At 43.7% G+C, this 20,360-nt stretch overlaps 1 protein-coding gene across 2 annotated transcripts in view; it reads right to left on the bottom strand.

Annotated features, from left to right (window-relative positions):
* The window catches only part of MCM8 (minichromosome maintenance 8 homologous recombination repair factor), a 31,002-nt gene extending 10,750 nt beyond the window's left edge, over window positions 1–20,252 (bottom strand). Inside the window, exons 1-12 of one of the 2 annotated variants that reach the window (XM_048500221.1) lie at window positions 20,163–20,252; window positions 17,343–17,512; window positions 16,773–16,847; window positions 15,254–15,336; window positions 12,241–12,390; window positions 8,409–8,512; window positions 6,128–6,326; window positions 5,818–5,903; window positions 3,381–3,532; window positions 1,489–1,687; window positions 997–1,027; window positions 73–213 (exon numbers count right to left, since the gene is read on the bottom strand). In XM_048500221.1, coding sequence (XP_048356178.1) covers window positions 73–213; window positions 997–1,027; window positions 1,489–1,687; window positions 3,381–3,532; window positions 5,818–5,903; window positions 6,128–6,326; window positions 8,409–8,512; window positions 12,241–12,390; window positions 15,254–15,336; window positions 16,773–16,847; window positions 17,343–17,487 — 1,365 coding nt within the window. In that variant the 5' untranslated portion in view covers window positions 17,488–17,512; window positions 20,163–20,252. The remainder of the gene's footprint in view (window positions 1–72; window positions 214–996; window positions 1,028–1,488; window positions 1,688–3,380; window positions 3,533–5,817; window positions 5,904–6,127; window positions 6,327–8,408; window positions 8,513–12,240; window positions 12,391–15,253; window positions 15,337–16,772; window positions 16,848–17,342; window positions 17,513–20,162) is intronic. The other variant, XM_048500231.1, reaches the window with a different exon arrangement.
* Window positions 20,253–20,360: the final 108 nt, after the last annotated feature.

Below are 20,360 nucleotides of genomic sequence, written 5' to 3'. Positions count from 1 at the left end.
TGCTTTTAAAAAAAACCTTTAAGGATTACAGTATGTTCAAGAGACCATATGCATGAGGTAATAATTGCGTACTTGCAGCATCTGACTCTTCCCCAATCCTGGATCACCAACTACCAAGACATGTGGGTCTCCTCGAACAGGAATCCTGTTTTTGTCATCCACGTATTTTTGGCATCCTCCAAACAATGCCAGCACTAAACCAGCTTTCACTATCTGTTAAATCAAAGACAGGCAGTAAATTAAGACACAAATCAGAAGAGTGGAGACATTTAATATTTCCTGAAAGGTAATTTATTCTGATGAATTTCAAGCCAGACTAATAGAATCTGTTGTTTAGCATTGGCAGATTATTCAAAGGCAAATTTGTTCACATATCTTTTTTAAAAATTAATTTTCCAGATGGGACAAAAATAAAATACACAAATATAAAGAAGAATCTGGATTTATGTTCCATCTTTCTCTCCTGTAAGGAGACTCAAGGCGGCTGACAAACTCCTTTCCCTTCCTCTCCTCACAAAAGACACCTTGTGAGGTACGTGGGGCTGAGAGAGTTCTGAGAGAACTGGGACTAGCCCAAGGTCACCCAGCAAAAATGTAGGAACGGGGGAACAAACTCAGTTCACCAGATCAGACTCTGCCACTGATGTGGAGGAATGAGGATTCAAACCCAGTTCTCCAGACAAGAGTCCACCTGCTCTTAACTACTTAACCATGCTGGCTCTTGCAAAAGTGAAATAGTTCCTCGTGGAGAAACATAAACCAGTAAACAAGAAGGAACTGCATATATGCTCCAGAGTCCTGGCCAGGCTGCTTCAATTTAAAGCAAGGGGGAGGAAAAACCCGTTCAAAGCACCTGACATCTCCAACTACCATCAGTGCCTAACCCCCAGAAGACTTTGGAAGCATATCTAACAACATAACGACTCTAATGCTGAACAAAAATGGCGACCATCAATGTTATCAAGGGCTGGAATGTCTTTGTTGGCATATACTTACCTCGTGACCATAGATAGTGGGACAAAGGGAGCTACGGAGAGAAAAGAATGTGCAGTTAACACTTCATTGAAAGTGAATATATGCTATACAGCAGGGGTGTCCAACTCTGGCGCTTCAGATATTCATGGACGACAATTCCCATCAGCCAGGCCAGCAGAGGTTGATGGGAATTGTAGAACACTCTTCCACCCCTTCAGAGGATGAGAATACAATGAAACATGCCTGATTTTCATGATGAAGGCACACCAATATGCAGTGCATCCCAGATACCAAAGCTGCTGCGTTTTAGCATTTAACATTTGAACAAAAGCTTCTGATATGTTGCATTCACAAATATTTGGGATGCCTAACAAATCCAGCGGTTATTTCTAACTGCAAGTTCATGCTTAACCAACCGGTCCTGCTCTACTAGTAAAATCCTTGCGCATGGACACAGATGTTGAAGTAGGAAACCAAGATGAAGCTGAAAGAAAATGAATACCCTTTACATACTTGACGACGAGTTTGAGCAGACGCTCTTCTGCCTGGATCTCCTGAACAGCATAAAGATCTCTAAGCGAGAACTCCATGCATGGCCGATGGTGTAGTCCAAGTTCACAATCCTTGACTTTCTGTCCTTTATTATTGCTGATGGAGTTTGCCTCGATGTATAACATGAAGACACATTTATCAGTTTTGTTTTTAGATGTCCCTATTGAAATAGTCAGAGGTATTTTTAATGGTCTATCATTTCCAAGGCCTCACAGTAAATCACTAGCCTTAAGTTTTAAAAGGCATGAAGAACAAAGGAGGCGGTTCCTGAACATTTTGGAAATAACTAGACAGACGGTTAGTGCATGCAGTTCTAAGATAAACCAGGTACTTCTAATATTAAAGAATGCTTTATTTCCACAATGGACATCAGACAGAAACTCTGAGAACTATCCAGCCAGTGTTCTGTTGCAAGAAAGGCGGGGGCGGGGGGGGGGGGGGAATCTTTCCTGATTCCACTTCCTCACTGCAAGTATGTGATCTTCATGACTTCTTATCCACAACAGTCCCATAATTCCAAGCTCAGGAGCAACAGGATGTGGTTGAAGAAGGTTCTCAGGGGCAACAGGATGTGGTTGAAGAAGGTTCTCAGGGGCAACAGGATGTGGTTGAAGAAGGTTCTCAGGGGCAACAGGATGTGGTTGAAGAAGGTTCTCAGGGGCAACAGGATGTGGTTGAAGAAGGTTCTCAGGGGCAACAGGATGTGGTTGAAGAAGGTTCTCAGGGGCAACAGGATGTGGTTGAAGAAGGTTCTCAGGGGCAACAGGATGTGGTTGAAGAAGGTTCGCAGGGGCAACAGGATGTGGTTGAAGAAGGTTCGCAGGGGCAACAGGATGTGGTTGAAGAAGGTTCTCAGGGGCAACAGGATGTGGCTGAAGAAGAGGAGCTCATCCAGTGGGATCCAACCCATTATGACTAAAGGGCTTGCCTTACTTTCTTTTCAATGAAGAAAACAACTGGATCCCTTCAGTTTTCATGGCAAATCAGAGACAGAAGTAACGGAGCAGAGAATACTGCCACAGCAAACAGTTCTTTTCCTGGAGTGTTGCGGAGTTTCCGGGCTGTATGGTCGTGTTCCAGCAGCATTTTCTCCTGATGTTTTGCCTGCATCTGTGGCTGGCATCTTCAGAGGAGAAAATGCTACTGGAACCCAGCTATATAGCCGGGAAACACCACAACACTCCAGTGATTTCGGCCTTGAAAGCCTTCGACAATACAAGTTATTTCCCCATTTGATCCCTTTCAGGCTGTTGGTGGGATGACCCAGTATGTGGTTAAGTATCTCAGAGGTCCTGGTACACAATGGGGGAGAATCTTCTACTTAGCCAGACACATAATGAGTTACCAGTTGGCATTTGTAGGAAAAGACAAGTAGAACATCTTTGAATATGAACTCCCTACAGACAGCGAATGAAGCAGGAAGCACAGCAGGAAAAAAGCTGAGTGGATTTTAAGTCTCTTCCCAAATAATCAGATTATCTAGACATCCAAAAAGGGTTGTGTTCTGTCCTCAAGCAAAGCTCTGGAAGCTATGACCTCCATGGAATATGTTACCTATACTTGGTTTGCAGAGAAATAGTACAAAGAGCTTACAGGGTAAAAGAGAAACGGGACTGAATTCTAAAGTGCTGCAAGTCCTACATCTGATGTTGACAGAGCAAAGCATCTGCTAGAGTAGACGTGGTCTTGCTTATCTGCATAAAATAGAAGAGTTGGATTTATATCACTACTTTCTCTCCTGTAAGGAGACTCAAAGGGGCTTACAAACTCCTCTCCCTTTCCCCCTCACAACAAACATCCTCTGAGGTAGATGCATCGATTTGCTTCAAAAGCTACAGACAGATTTAGCGTACCTTCCTCACTGTTGGAGACTTTGACAATTCCTGTGACAGTAATCACATCTCCTGGGACGCAGCTGTCTGCAAGATCCTGCATCAGCTCACATTCTATGGTGCGAGGAATTCTACCGGCTTCTCGGTGATCATCTGACATGAGCTCCTGAATCCTAGAACATATTTCACAATATGCATTATTATGATATCTGTGTTCCGCCTTTCCCCATAAGCAGGACCCAAAGCATCTTACATCATTCCCTCTCTTCCATGACAAGAGTCCCCCTATAAGGTAGATTAGATTGAAACAAAACCATCAGCAATCTTCCATGGAAAAGCTGGGACTTGAACTTGGGCTGCTTAGATCCTAGTCTGACACTAATCACTATATCACACTGGTGTTACATAAAGATAGATAATATTTATGCTGTCAGCCTAAACCAGAAGGTAGCCTAAACCAGCCTATTACCAGAAGGTAATAACCTTGTTAAATAGAGTGCAGGACGGATGGAATGTCTCAGTACTGAGTGCTCAAATTATTTAGGGTTCTGCAGTCCCAAAACAGAGTTCCAGCATGTCTGGAAGGCTCCAGAAACCCAGTTTGGTTCCCAAATCACTGACTGCATGTGTTCCATTGCCCGATCATTAGATAGAACACAAGATAAGCTCAGGAAGTTTGGCTGGTACATGTGCCACCTGTAGGTCTGGTGTAGTACCTGGCTCCAACACTGCTGTTTTGAAGTGCTGCTCGTTTCCATCACTGCATGCTAAGCAGTGCAATAGATTAGGCCAGTGGTGGCGAACCTTTGGCACTCCAGATGTTATGGACTACAATTCCCATCAGTCCCTGCCATCAATTGGCTGGAGTGCCAAAGGTTTGCCACCACGGGATTAAGCTATGTACTTTTTGAGTGAATATTCGTTTATAGCACAATGGTGGCTGCTGTTCCCAATTCATCATGCTAAGCCTGTCTCAGAATTCTGTGTGACCTATATCCATTACCTTACTTCTCTGAGAGCAGAAGATTACCACCCACATCTGAATTGAATGTATTTTTATTCATTGCCATTTTAAAGGCAAGTTATACTCCAGGTTTAAACCACTGTTCTGTTGCTTACTTCATATAAGAACTGAGACAAGTTCTAAGATTGCTTTAAAAAACAATATTTTCCTTATATGCCCCATTATTCAAGTTAAGCTATGATCATTTACTGTGTAGTTAGTCATTTTTATTTTCAGCCTCACTGTTCACTGTCTCTCTTATTCATATTCCTTGCAAAATTTTAATAAAACCCCTTTATATTTTTGTGGAATCTTTAATTTTAGGAGGCTTCAATCTAATTCTAGGACCGTGGTGGCGAACCTTTGGCATTCCGGATGTTATGGACTACAATTCCCATCAGCCCCTGCCAGCATGGCACTGGCAGGGGCTGATGGGAATTGTAGTCCACAACATCTGGAGTGCCAAAGGTTTGCCACCACTGTTCTGGGATCTCAGCCTGGATTGGCTCTGGCTCCCAAATTAACTGATTCTTATGAAACTCGCTCAGTAAGTGGTCGACCTTGTAGGCAGGGTGAGTGACTCCCTGAAAGGCTGGAAGCTTCTGGTTGTTTGGGTAGTTAAAGGGACTGATAGCAGCTACCTAGTCTGAGCTGTGGGGATTCTTTATACCTCAGGGTTTTGTACTTTTCAGCTCACTGAAATGCTCTTGGACAACTGGTTCTCAACAATAACATTTCAATTAAGATACAAATTTCAATTATTGCAACAGACATGAGTTTAAAGCAATGGTTCTCAACCTGGGAGTCGGGACCCCTTTGGGGGTCGAACGACCCTTTCACAGGGGTCGCCTAAGACTCTCTGCATCAGTGTTCTCCATCGGTAAAATGGATAAATGTTAGGGTTGGGGGTCACCACAACATGAGGAACTGTATTAAAGGGTCACGGCATTGGGAAGGTTGAGAACCACTGGTTTAAAGAAACAAAACTGAGTGCTTATGTAACCTCAGCTTGTGGGTTCTGTGGGGCAGAACGTGGAATGAGTTTGCAACAACAAATTTTTAAAAACAATATGGTTTACTTTCTTAACACATAACATTAAACATCAACATTTAACATCACACTTCAAGGTCCTGTTCAGGTTGCATTTTCAAGTCCTTATATTTACAGTCTACTGATACTGCCAAGTCCATTTCTTCTTGCAAGTGGGTTGGCTCCTGAAGACTCCAAGGGCTTGGTGAACAGGATTCAACATGATGAAGGTTTCCAGGAGAACTTTCACCCATTACAACCACTAAAAGAAACCCTTAACAAGGTGTTAAGGGCTAATACAACCAAGGTCCGAGTCTGGTAGCCTTGTCTCCTCCAACTACATGAGGTCTGCTGCAGCCTCTTGCTGCTTTGAGTCTCCACCCCTTACTGGGTCAACCCATTCTGAGCATGGGGGTTACACTTACTTAATAGACTGCCAGTCCACAGTAATGGTATAAGGAGAACTTCTTTCTGGAGTGAACGATCGTCCGTGGCATTCAGGCAAAGGACACTAAAAACAGATGACATTTACATTTAAGTTTACATTGCAGTACCTGACATGACTTAATTTATTTGGTGGTGGGGGAGTTAACTGTACTGAATTATTTCTCCACAAATCAGTTTACAATCTAGCTTAATTCTGATGAAGACGTTTTGTGTCCTCTCATTACTTTAATGTCTGTAAACTTACATGAGAAAAAAGGTAGCTGTAAAGTTTTTAAGTCGTTTGTTTACCTTTGTAGGGGGTGTATATTTTCCATCAGGAAGAGGTACACTCTGGACATTTCCACAGGCGCTGCACATAAATGCCATCTTGGTGCAGAAAGGCTTGATGTTACTGACCCGCACGACAGTGCCACGTACTGCAAGGTATTTCCCGTAGCAATTGGCTCGAATATTTTTTAGCTGAGTAAGCGGCTCATAGTTATAGACTCTATTAAAAAAGCGATTAAGAAAGAATGCTATTCCCTAGTTGTACCTTAAGCATATCATGCCCCAAACAGAGAATGTTAGTCATTCCAATGGATACAATCTGTCTAGCACAGCGTGGTGTGGTAGTTAAGAGCAGGTGTACTCTAATCTGGGGAACTGGGTTTGATACCCCGCTCTGCCACTTCAGCTGTGGAGGCTTATCTGGTGAACCAAATTAGTTTGTGCACTCCAACACACGCCAGCTGGGTAACCTAGTGACAGTCATATATCTTCAGAGCTCTCTCAGCCCCACCCACCTCACAGGGTATTTATTATGAGGGGGGAAGGTAAAGGAGATTTTAGTCTCCTACAGGAGAGAAAGGAGGGATATAAATTCTCCTTATCCTCCATTTTCAGCCTGTGGGCATTTTTCAAATTCAGGTACAGCCACAAAACAGATGTCACAAAAAAGCTGCTCAGGAGGCATTAAAAAAAATGGCTGCCACAGCTTACCCACAGTCACATAGTGCATATCCTTGTGCTATGGTGGTAGCTGCCACCAACACAACATTTAGAAAAATCTGCACAGCCAATCAAATCTCTATTGGCTAATCAGAAGCATTGCTGAGCAGAAGACCCATCTGGCTCCACCCACTTTCGAAAAACACATGGTGGGTACCAGGAAAGCTTTGGCTGGCGCCACGTTGCTTATGGGCACCTCATAGAGGACCCCCTAGTCTAGGAGTGGGTCCACACCCCATTGTGGAAGCTGGAGCCATGGGATGGTTGCTTAGAAATTCACTGCAAGGGCAACCAAGAAGCTCGCTGTGACAACGGCGACACAGTTTGGACCATTTACAGCCCCAGTGCTGCCACTGCCCAAAGCTATCAGTGGTTTAGCCTTACTGGGGTAATGGAAGATGGAAACAGTGCAAACTGTGATTCTCTGAAGCCTGAGGAGACCGGTAGCTCTCACAAGACTTTGGAGGAGCAGACTGGATGTGTGTGGCCCACTTATAAGAAAGCCAGTGGGAAGGTGGATGTGCTCTCTCTCTCTCTCCATGCTGCACAGGAGAGACCCAGAAGAGGGCAGAGGAAACATGTGCAGCAAAGCCCTTCGCCTTTCCAGTTCTGAGGTTCTGCAAGCCCCAAACAGGATGTGTGGACAGGGATACAATAGACAAGGGTGCTTCTGAGGTCAAGGCATGGACCTTCCTGAACCCTACGCAATCCTAGGCACATCTGGAGAGATAATTCCAGAGGTGTAGCTTTGTTAACATGCAGATGCTGAACAGAATTCAAGTCCAGCGGCACCCTAAAGACCAACAAAGTTTTCAGGGTATAAGGTTTTTTGAGTCAAAGCTCACTTTATCAGTTTGTATCTGAGAAGTGAGCTTTGATTCAGGACAGCTTAGACCCTGGAAATTGTTGCTGGTCTTTAAAGTGGTCCTGGACTCGAATTTTGTTCTTCTGGGAAAGAATTTCGCCATGAATTCTGAGGAATTTGTTCCAAATAAATCTGCCAAAGACCACTGTAATTAGTAGGTTTTAATCTAGACTTGAGGCAGAGCCCCACAGTCTTTCTGGGTGGTATCATCACTCTTGGCCATTTCTATTTTTTGAATTAAATATCATCCTTGGGATACTCCAGGGAAGGGACGAGAAATGTTCACAACTGTCCCTTTTAAAAAAATCACACATAGACATGTTGTAGTTTTTATATCCATATTCAAGATTTTTTTTAAAAAAATGCTACATTAAATCATAGAGTTGGAACAGACCTCAAGGGACATCAAATCCAATCCCCTGCAATGCAGGAACACAAAATCAAAGCACTCCTGACAGATGGCCATCCAGCCTCTCTTTAAAAACCTTCAAAGAAGGAGACTCCACCACATTCCTAGATAGTGCATTCCACTGTCGAACAGCCCTTCTGTCAGGAAGTTTCTTCCTTCACCTTGAACCCATTACTGCTGACCCTAGTCTCTGGAGCAGCAGAAAACAAGCCTGTTCCCTCATCAACATGACATCCCATGACACCCTTTTAACTGATGGAAGGAATTGCCCGATGATGCACTAACAAATCAATTAAAGGAACAGCTACCTTGCATGGATACATGGAACACTGATTATGGGTTCTTCATCAGTGGACAGTCCTTCCTGGGCCTGCAGTTCTGCGGCATGTTTCTCAAGATCTTTGCTTAGCACCTCAAGGGGGAAAAAGAGGCAAAATATTTCTATGAAACTATACAAATTAAAAGAGATAGCATGAGAAAGAGATATTTGATGCCAACAATAAATATTTCCTGAAGCACAAGCTCTGGAAGCCTAAAAATCTTGTACATGTGGGCTTGGAGCAGCAGTGGCATAGTGGTTAAGAGCAGGTGTTCTCTAATTTGGAGAACCGGGTCTGATTCCCCGCTCTGACACTTGAACTGTGGAGGTTTATCGGGGGAACTAGATTAGCTTGTGGCTGTATCCCGAAACAGACCCCTGGTCCCTTTACCTGGAGGTGCTGCAGACTGAACCCAGGAATATCTTCATGATGAACAGATTCTCCACCACTAAGCCTCATCCCCTCCCCCAACTATAACCCTGAAGTCCAGAATTATAACCACCCCAACTTTCTTTTTCTTTCGCTGGACATTTGCAAGGCAGAGATGGGATGGGGATGATGGGTTGGTTCTCTCAAGGCCGACTGAATCTTTGCTTGTTTAAGAGTTGGATTTGGTTCCTCACAATCACACAGCAACTGTGATGAATGGCTGTTAAAAGAGATTAGCTTGTGCACTCCAACACACGTCAGCTGGGTGACCTTGGGCTAGCCACAACTCTCCGCCCCACCCACCTCACAGGGTGTGTTTTTTTGGGGAGGAGGGAGGAGATTGTAAGCCCCTTTGAGTCTCCTACAGGCGAGAAAAGGGAGGGGGGTATAAATCCAAACTCTTCTTCTTCTTGGATGTCCACATGTTGCAATAACATAATCAAAAAAATTAGCGGAAAAAACTGTAGGATTTTAGTTTTAAACATGCTTAATTGAAACAGACTTCTATAAAGGCATTCAAGGAAGTCACAGCTGCCCTCCTCCTGCCCTCTCCTGCCAAAATCAGAGAGCAAGACTATTTTCCAGTAAACATAAAAACAATTACAGGAGACAGAACAAGCTTCCCCATACGCATCCTTTTAAAAAAAGCAAACCCCTTTCTAATTTTTGTGTTCTCCATGATGCAAACGCAAGTGCTTGCTGGTTCAGCAGAGTTTTCCTCAGGTCAAATGAGATCAATCCTGGTTCTGTTTCTAAAAACAGAGTACTAAGTGGAACAGCCCTTTAGGAGGTCTTCATTACAAGGGCTCTAATGGGGCAGTGTTCATAACACGATTATTTATTATGTACAAATAACATATAAGGCAGCAAGTGGAGGAGAAAGTAGTCACCAGATAACTGCCTGTGTTGGGTGCCTGTATCAGAGCACACCTGGCAGTCTCTCCAGGTCGCTTTCCGTGTGAAGCTGCACCCACCTTCTCTGCATCAGCCCCATAGCTCCTACTGAGGTCTCGTTTCTCGGCCATGAAGGTCTTTTACACCTCTTCAATGTAGTCAGGAGATGGCTGTACCACCCATGGCTGTGTTACGTCATTTCCAGCCTGACAGTATTTACTTCTGACTGGACCAATTGTGCCACAGAGCTGCGACCCAGTCTCCGTTTCTTTTTAAGAAAATACACCCAGGATAAAGGATACTATAAGGAAATGGCTGTTTATAGCAAATGCAGTGCTTGTTGACTTTGGTCGTTTCCCCACTTACCTCCTGCTGCGCACTACTCTCCCCAAGTAGCGCAGGGTCCCCCGGCACTCCCCACTACAGGGGCGGCGACAATGCAGCCCCCCCGACGCTGCTGCTGTTGCGCCCCCTCAGCGCGCGTCATTCCTGGCGCTCCTCGAAACGGCGCCTTTTGATGACTGCGGGGTCGTGGGGAAGCCCAGGAGCGTGCCAGAAATGACGCGCGCTGGGAGTAGCGCGCAGCAATTTTTGGTCGAGGTAAGTGGGGAAACGACCTTTGACGTATGTAGAGGCATGTAACCTGGCTTAGGTTGGAACTGGGTTAGTCCTGATCTTGCAAAGGAAAGTTGTTAGGATGATCTTAGTGCAGGTGGAATGATTCTACCATTTATTATTATATTGGTTGTGTTTACTGTATTATTGCATATTCAGCTAGAAGAGTTAGTTTAGCTTAGGTATAGGTTTAGTGTAGTGGTATGTTATTGTATTAAGATTTATTATTAAGCTAAGCTTTTGTGCTAACTTAGCTGTAGTTGGTATGGGGGATTAATTCTTGGGTCACTGTGTTGTTTTTGTAGTATGTTATTGAAAAAGAAATGTACCACGTACCCTATTATTGTTGTTATGCCGCTAATGATGTTTGTTGTTATGGGTATTATTGCTTTATATAATTTACGATGTTATGTTATGATTATTATACTGTTATATGATGTTATGATGCTGATGTTTGTTGTTACAATCCTAGGTTTAAAATGTTATAGTCATTGTAGTTAGAATGATATGTCATAATGTTATGTTATTTATTCCATGTTCGTTGATGTTATGTTTTTGCTGGTTGTTATTTAATGTTATATTATTGATACTGTCATTCTGCAGTTGTTGTTCACAGCCCTGAGCCCTTCGGGGAAGGGCGGTATAGAAATCTAATAAACCAAACCAAACTAATAAACCAAAAGATTGGTAACCCAAAGTAATTATTCTGTGGAAAGAGAAGACTTGAATCGCAACCCTACATATATTTTACTGTAAAAGAAGTCCCATGGAATTCAGTGGAACTTACAGTTGTCCCTTTCACATCGCTGGGGTCAGGGCACGGCGCCCCCCGTGATCTGGAAAACCGTCTAATTTTTTTTTGACAAGGTGGTTGCCTCTGGGTGGAAGCGAGTGGTGGGGTTGGTGGTCTGTGTGTGGCAGTCTGTGTGTGGCTGTGGCTATTCAGCTTCTCTGGGTCTGCTCCAGAGACAGTGGACGGTGACATTGGCAGCAGTGGCCCATGGATAGTGGTGGATATGGGGGGCTTTTCACAGCAACTCCCCTTGTGGTACCAGGGGGTGCTCATATTGGGGAATGGGGTTCAGTGCCAACCCGCAATAAGCCAAAACATTGGCTTCCAGTAGAGTTCCGAATCGTCTTCAAGGTGTTGGTGCTGACCTTTAAGGCCTTACGCGGCCTGGGACCCTCGTATCTCCGAGACTGCATCACCCCATATGTCCCTACACGGCCTCTCCATTCGGCTGAGGCCAATCTACTGGTGGTCCCTGGCCCCTCAATGATGCGGCTGGCCTCCACATGGGCCAGGGCCTTTACGGCTCTGGCCCCGGGCTGGTGGAACACTCGTCCTCCAGATGTCCGGGCCCTGCGGGATCTTAGCGAGTTCCGCAGGGCCTGTAAGACGGAGTTGTTCCGCCGGGCCTTTGGAGGGACCAGCCGCTGAAGGTGCCCCCCCCCCTTGCTTTGGCCCTTACATCCGGGCCCTTTCATCCCATGGGACTCGCCGTCTCTCCCTTTTAGGGAGGATTTTGAAAATGGGGTTTTAGCAGACGCCTGTGTCTACTATTATTTTTATTGCTGTTTTTAAAGGTTTTAGAAATGATATTTATAATTGTATCAAGATTTTACGTTGCACATCGCCCAGAGCCCCTTGGGGATGGGGCGGTATAAAAATCTAAGTAATAAATAAAATAAATAAATAAAACCGCAATGCAGAAAGTGGAAGGGACAGCTGTACTTCCAAGCACTGGTCAGTGTTTAAGGAGTTTTCCTCTTGCAGTCATACTTCTACCAATTGTAAACGATACCCCCACAATGCTTCTTACGGTCTGTGAATGTTTCATACTCAAAACTGTATTGTTCTAAACCCACTTGGGATATTTACCTGATGAATTGCCAAGCCCATGCAGTCCAGTATCTTCTGCGGTATATCCCTCAATTCAGTAGAAATATCAGGTACTGACTCAACTACTTCTTCTGCGCTAATCAGCTCTTTATAATCCACAAGAATGCTTCCTTTACTTTCTATTTCATCCTATAAAATGAGATAAAGGGAAACAGATTTGTCACAGCCAAGGCTGGATCACCATCATTAAGGGTTTAGTCCAGGGGTGTCCAACTCTGGTGCTTCAGATGTTCTTGGACTACAATTCCCATCAGCCAAGCCATGCCAGCAGGGGCTGATGGGAATTGTAGTCCATGAACATCTGAAGCGCCAGAGTTGGACACCCCTGGTTTAATCAATATCACTGATACTTTTCTAAGGGGACTGTTCAAAGGAGGGGTGAAATTATATGGCTTGGCTGATGAATCAGTATCTTCTGAATGGGATTCAGTCCAAAATGTTGGCATTGTGGTAAAAAAATGCAATTTATACACATATGTGGCGGTAAAACAATGGTGGGATCTGGTCATATTGTATATAGAGAAATACGTAAAAGTTAAGATACCAGTAAAATAGACTTATTGTTCATGGGTATAATTATTTATTAGATTTTTATACCGCCCTATCCCCGAGGGGCTCCGGGCGGTGCACAACAATAAACATAATATAACATAAAATAGCTAAATCTTTAAAAGCAGTGATAAAACAGTAAAAGCTAAATCTTATAAATACAATACAATAAAATACAATAAAAATACAATAATAAATATAAATGGCGTCCAGCAGCTCCATATTCAAAATCCTCTCCCCAAGAGGGAGGAATGGCAGGTCCCAGATGTAGAGGGCCACTGTCTGAGTGTAGAGGGCCATGAAAGAAGGGGGGGAGGGGGCACCATCCAGCGTCCAGTTCCTCCAAAGGCCAGGCGGAACAGCTCTGTCTTACAGGCCCTGCGGAACTCACCAAGGTCCCGCAGGGCCCGGACAGTTGGAGGGAAGAAGCGTCTCCCACCAGGCCAGGGCCAGAGCCGTGAAGCTGCCCTGGTAGCCCGTGTGGAGTGCCAGCCGCGATCACCGAGGGAGCCAGGGAATCTCACTAGTAGATTGGCCCCTCAACTGATCGAATGCGAAAGGCCCATTACAGGGACATATGGGGTGATGCGGTCTCGAAGATACGATGGTCCCAGGCCGCGTAAGGCCTTAAAGGTCAACACCAACACCTTGAAGATGATCCGGAACTCTACTGGGAGCCAATGCAGCTGACGCAGCACAGGCTGGATGTGTTCCCAGGTGGCGCTGCCTGCGATAATGGCAAATAGAACAACAGAACAACAGAGAAAGATATCATATAAAATGATGGTAAGAGCAGCCCACGCAGTAATTGCGTTGGGATGGAAAAATAAAAGGATATGGACAATACAGAAGTGGTTAGAATATGTATGGGAACAAGTATAATTATAAATTTTTGAAATAATGTCAAGGAACCAAGAATGGTAAGAAAAACACATGGAAATGATGAAGATTTGGGCTGAATTCGTAGAGTGGAGGAGAGAAGCCGGAATCAAAGAGGAAAGATGGGAAAAGAGAGTGGAACGGATGAACCTGCTGCTGCGCACTTAAAGAAAAAAGAAAGAATTTTGGGGGTGGGAGGGAAAAAAAGGGGGGGAAGTATATTATGGATGTAGTACAATGATGAAATATGTTTATGAGGATGATCCAAATATACCAATACAAATTATATTTTAAAAGTATCTTCTGAATGGCATAATCAAGTATTTTTGCATCAAGAAGGAACTTCTGGCCTACAGATTTCTGTTTTCCCATTGTGCCATATTATTATTAGGATATGGTGCATTAAGGTGGGAGAAGGCTAACGCATGAAGTGGATATGGTGTGGCACAAGGAGATCCAGGCAGAGCAAGGGAGATCTCAATGCCCAGTTCCCTTCTAGTCCCAAGACTGAGAAATAGAGAGTATTAATAGCAAAGCCTTCTGCACACCAAGGCCCTCAAAGCTATCCACAGCATAAAACCATAAATGCAGTGACAGATAGATTAGCAACACAAAACCCAGTAAAAATATTGTCTCAATAGAAAACAGTGAAAAACACACACACACACACACACAGAGCAAGGACACAAAATAAAGCTACCATCCAAGCCCCAAAAGACTTCACAGAATGAGATTTCGCTAACAACCTGTGTACACGACTGGTCTACTTGTCTCTCTAAGAGGGGACTACACAGGAGATGCCCTTCCACAAGAAAAGCCAAAATACTTCTACCAACCAAGCAAGGTTTCGCCTGAAGCAGAGGCGTAGCTGGGCCAAACTGCGCCCGGGGCACATTCTATATTTTCCGCCCCCCCCATGGCCCCCCTCCCGGCACCCCCGCTTCCCCCTTTTTACACTTACTTCCTTTCTTTTTGAGAACTTTTTCAGGCTGCAAAAGGCCTGTTCTCAGTAAAAACGGCCTGATGGGAACTATACTTCCCAGGAGACGTTGAGAGCCCCAAGGTCTCCTGGAAACTATAGTTCCTGAGGCCATTTTTACTGAGAACAGGCCTTTTGCAGCCTGGAAAAGTTCTGAAAGAGGAAAGGAACTAAAGAACTAAAGAAAGTGTGGGAAAGGGTGTGTGCGGGGGGTTGCCGCGGGGGAGGGGGAAAGGGGGAGGGGCCTGGGGCGGTTTTCCACGCCCCCAGGAGTGCGCCTGGTGCACGGCGCACCCCCGGCCCCCTTGTAGCTCCGCCACTGGCCTGAAGATCGTAACATGTGGGGTGAGCAAGTGTTGAAACTGTAATGCCTTGTGTGTGTATGAAGTGCCATCAAGTTGCTGCCAACTTATGGCAACCCCTGTAAGGGGCTTTCAAGACAAGTGAGAAGCAGAGGTGTTTTCCATTCCCTTTCTCTCAATCTTCCTTGGTGGTCACCCTTCCAGATTCTGACTCTGCTTAACCTCTGAGATCTATGAGATTGGGCTATGCCATACCACCTTCCCTTACCCCATAATGTCTTACCTTATCATAAAGGTTTATGCGCGACGTGAAAAACTTTTCAAACGCTCTAATCTTCTGAACGAAAGGGGAGTTGTCGTCATATGCTGAATTAGACAATGTAGATATTTAGTCATTTAGATTCATATCCTTAAGTCTCCCCAATCTTATACACTGAAGGCACACACAGCATTTAGCAGTGCTTTTAACCTGCTTTTGTCCAACGAACTCAAAATAGGTTACAATGCAATTGAAAACCCTGACAATTAAAGCCAGCAGACTAAAATCTCATTAAAAATAACAGACAAGGACCCTTTCATAAAACCACAGAAGTCAAGATGATCAGGCAATCAGAGAAATACTCATTTAAGTTACTAAGTTTTGAAATTATTCTGTTAAGACCAACAACTCAGGGTAGGCGGGCTTCCCAACATTCTCAGCAATGAGCAATTGCTTATTACTATTTGCAATACAGAATCTTTTAAAATCCCTAATCTGTAGATATTGTTGTTTTAGAAGTCGATCCTGTTATTTCCCATCTTTTTAGAAAAAGAAGGAACTGTTGCTGTTTTGAACTAATACACTTTTTTTCCTGACAATTTTTGAAGATTCCGTGTAGGATTGAAACACTTTTTTATTCATTTTTATTATTGGTTACAATCTAGGAACCTACAAAAATTGCATGGGGATACATAACAAAGGAGAATACCAGCCCTGTCCCCCAGGACTTTGTAGAAGAAGAAAAAGAAGAGTTTGGATTTATACCCCACCTTTTTCTTCTGCAAGGAGACTCAAGGTGGATTACAAGCTCCTTTCCCTTCCTCTCCCCACAACAGACACCTTGTGAGGTAGGTGGGGCTGAGAGAGTTCTGAGAGAACTGGGACTAGCCCAAGGTCACCCAATAGGAATGGAGGAGTGCGGAAACACATCTGGTTCACCAGATAAGCCTCTGCCACTCAGGTGGAGGAGTGGGGAATCAAACCCAATTCTTCAGATTAGAATCCACCTGCTCTTAACCACTACACCATGCTGGCTCAGGTTTTAGGGACTTGAGAAGAACAGTTTCCCCATCTCTCTTCCTCTGCTGCTTTGATCAACCCTCAATGTGAGGAAGAGAGTAAGCATGTGAGGGAGGCGGTGCTGCTTCTTAAAGAAAAATTCTCTGCATACCTGGAAAAGCCCGGGATTTTGTCTGTAGGTGGCCACATTTTACTGCTCTGCTGATAGGCAATCAGTCATTAAGTCAGTGGGAGAAATGTCCCTCATTTAGACTGTAATTTGGGCGTCAGTTGACATATTGTGGTCTAGAATTTCTTCAGATACTTGTATGCTTACTATATTAAATTATACATAATCAGGACTACAAGCAATCCCACTGGAACTGCACTAATTTGATTAAACATGTACTAAACTGGTGAGGGTTATCAAGGCATGCATGGATTTACACTGAGAATAAAGTCAGAGTTGAAATATTATTCACTTCTTCAGTCCTGAGGGCTGGCCTCTCTATATGCAGTCAAGTGTTCCATAAAAAATACTCACCTTCTGAGAAATAAAGCTTCCATCCCCTATAAGGACTATTTGGGTTCGGTTTTGCCTGAATGAGCTGGGATGGAGCTGCAAAGTATCAAAACTATGTGTTAATCATAATGGGGACGGGAGAGAAACACGGGAGAGAAACATACATTAAGTTTACACTTAAGAACCAAAGTGATAAATTAATGGGCACCACAAAAAAACAGCTTGGACATGTTAATCTTCTCTGAAAACTTCAGTCTACCCCAGATCTCCCCTTATGTGTCTTGCTCTTCCACAATACAGCAAGACCCAAGACTAGCCATTGCATACAAGCTACTGCAGCTCATGTTGGTAGGAGTAAGATGCAGTGGCAGCCTTATTTATTGAAGGCCTGAGTCTGAAGATTTAGTGGGTGGCTAGATCTTCAGAGAATCCTATGTACAATACCTCAAGTTCCACGACAGAAGAAAAGAGAATGCAAACGAAATAAAATAAAACAGATGTTCTTCTTATCCTTCCAGCCAACATGTAACTAAAAATTTAAAAAGCCCCAACAACAGAACACAGCAAAGTCACACTGTGAAGTCAGCATACCCGATCCCGGCTTCCCAGCTGTGCTTTTCCAGTCTTCTCTCTGTCCTTGCACTTTTCCTTTCCCCTGCCATCTTCCTCTTCCTCTCCACTGCTGGAAACCTCTTCCTCTTGGCCCTGGGCCTTTCCCTCTGTGCTGAGCGCTCATCTCAGCATTCTAACACATCAGCAATCTACAAAGTAATCGAAAGAACAGTTCTGTCACTCAGCAATGTATAGCAAATTACAGTACACTGCTTTGTGCAGGCCTCTCTATATGCCCTCTCCAAGGGCCCAAGGTTATTTCAATGGAAGAAAGTAACAAGATACCAAAATGCACATACAACTCTACTGGGTTTAGTAATGCTGTTATCATTAAGGGACAGGATGAGATGATTTGGGGTTGGTTGAGGAGAGAGTCCCTTTGGATAAAGATCAATTAAAAATTTCATATGCTTTTTGTTTTGCTCCTTGTTACAATTTAAACTAGGAAAATAACTGGAAGGTGGCTTGGAGCGCAATGAGTGGAAGTAAGCCTGGCGGAGGGGAGGACCTTAACTCAGTTGTGGCATAAATGTTTCTGCACATACAAGATCCTGTGTTTGACTCCTAGTATTGCCACCTTTAATGCTGGGAAAGACAGAGACTAGAGTAAATCAGAACAGGTAAGCAATAGTAAGCATACTACTCCATGTGTCTTGTTCCCATATCTGTGAAATTTCTCACAACTTGTATAGCATCTAACAGTTCCTACTGAACTTACTACTACTACTGCTACTACTGATGATGTTAGCCAACATGGAAATCTGGTGTTAATACAGCACACACTAGGCAGTGAAACTAGAATCTGGAGAGACCAAGAGCATTAATCAGAATATATGGTCCAAACAGAATGAGGGGAACCCTCCATAAAAGAATGACAAGCTGTCGCTGTTGATCTATATTTCATTTTGCAGGGAGCTGTAACAAGTCTCAGCAAGAAAAGGAAACAGGACCAGTCCATACTGAGACTTTGTTCCAGTCAGTATCTTCAGATCGCAGGTTCACAGGCAGGCACAGTCCTCCATCACAGGAGAGGTAACAGCCAGGCAAACGGTTGATGGCCATAGGCTCTATCTCCAAGGGCCCAAGGTCAAAACCAAGACTACCATGTTTCTCCGAAAATAAGACATCCCCTGAGAATAAGACGTAGTAGAGGTTTGCTGAAGTGCTAAATATGAAACATCCCCCGAAAGTAAGACGTAGCAAAGTTTTTGTTTGGAAGCATTCCCATCGAACAGAACACCACAGCATGCAGCTGTGGAGCGGAAAAATAAAACATCCCCTGAAAATAAGATATAGGGCATCTTTGGGAGCAAAAATTAATATAAGACACTGTCTTATTTTCGGAGAAACACGGTATCAGAGGGAAAGATCCCTGTTGGCTTACTATGTGCCTGTATTGCAATTGTTACCTGCTGATGGGTTAATCCGCCTGCATTCTATAATGACAACAAAGTCATCTTAGTTTCAATAATGCCAGGGAGATCTTCACGACTGAGAAGGAGGAAGCAAAACCTGCCTTTTTTAGCCTCTGCTCCTACAAATAAAGCAGAGCAGTACGACAAGGTTACAGGGGAAGCAGTTCCAACCCCACAGACACCACCAATGCTGGGTAGCTGAGCACAAACTCAGCAAACTAGTTAAGGGAGGGGGAGGAAAGAGCCCACCATCACCATGGTATGAAGAAGTAACAGCAGCCAAAGCAACAGTGGCAGTGAAACTCAGTCATGACCCCTGTAAAGGTTACCACAGGGAGCAATAAACAGTAAGAAGGGCATGATGAAATATTTCAAACAAGGAAGCCGATGTCTATCAAAAGCTAGTGTAACCAGACCATAAGAAATCAAATTTATTTTAGAAACTAGTTAGAGAAATGTAATCCTTAGATGGACATATAAGTTTGATTTTAGACACATAAAATGGTTCTTCTGTTAAACATGAAAAAGCCTGCCTGGCAGACATTCCTGCAGGCCCAGAATAAAAGAGATAACAGTTCAGGACATACTTGACATAAACACTAAAATGTCTTATCAAAGGCGAAGGAAGGTCACATTGCCTGGTAATACTGAACGTGTTAAAGTTTTGACTAAGAGACATAGGAAAACAACAACGCAAGCCTAGTACTTTTCCAACAACTCCATAAAATGTTTCAAGTACCCCCTCCCCAGGAATGATATAGGGCAGGAATGACCAGATGTGCAAAGAAGCATCTGAGACAAGTATCTATCGTATGATGTTTGTATTCTGGGATGATTGACGTCTGAGAGGTGCCAGAGAGTCTCCGGAGAAGAATCTTGGTAGGAATGGATTATTATGAATAATTTCTGATTCGATGTAACTGTTTGAAACCCTATAAAAGGGGTTGTCTTTTTTTGCTTGTTGGTTCTTTGCCCCTCTGCTGAATGAATCCTTGTCAGTTTAAAATAAAAGTTTTTCTGTGATTATTTTTGGTGTTGGCTCCATCGTGCCTAGACCCAGGGTGCGGTAACACTAGCACAGCACAAGATCATAAATACAGATCCATTCTAACAATTTTAAAATATATTATTGTTATTACTATTTTCTTTTCTTGTCCTGTAATTTTTTGTTGCTAAAATTAAAAAGTAATTTTTTAAAAGTTTGCATACGGTTTAAAAAGTTTGCATACCCCTAGGTTAGGCCTTCCCTCCCTGACATGCTAGTTTTCTACATGTGAGGAACTTTCAGGCGGGTAGGTCAGCGTATAGAAACTTCCAGTCACGTGAGTTTTCCAACACCAAAACTAGAAACTTTACTGCAACCTGTAATGAATACTACGCTTACCTTAATTCTAATCGCAAATTCATCTATTGCTTTTCTTCCTTAATTTCTATTTTGGCGCAAAAACATCCAGTCTCCGCCCACATCCGGAAGCGGCACCAGTAAGAGCGACGCGGCTTCTGTTGCTATGGTCACAATAGCGAGGCTTCCGATAAACGAAACGAAACCCCCAAAACGCATGCGCAGTCCATGCTATGAAAA

Source organism: Sphaerodactylus townsendi, linkage group LG01 (assembly GCF_021028975.2).
Source record: "Sphaerodactylus townsendi isolate TG3544 linkage group LG01, MPM_Stown_v2.3, whole genome shotgun sequence".
NCBI lineage: Eukaryota > Metazoa > Chordata > Lepidosauria > Squamata > Sphaerodactylidae > Sphaerodactylus > Sphaerodactylus townsendi.
The sequence above is the reverse complement of the archived record's forward strand: the minus strand, read 5'-3'. Positions and strand labels throughout refer to the sequence as shown.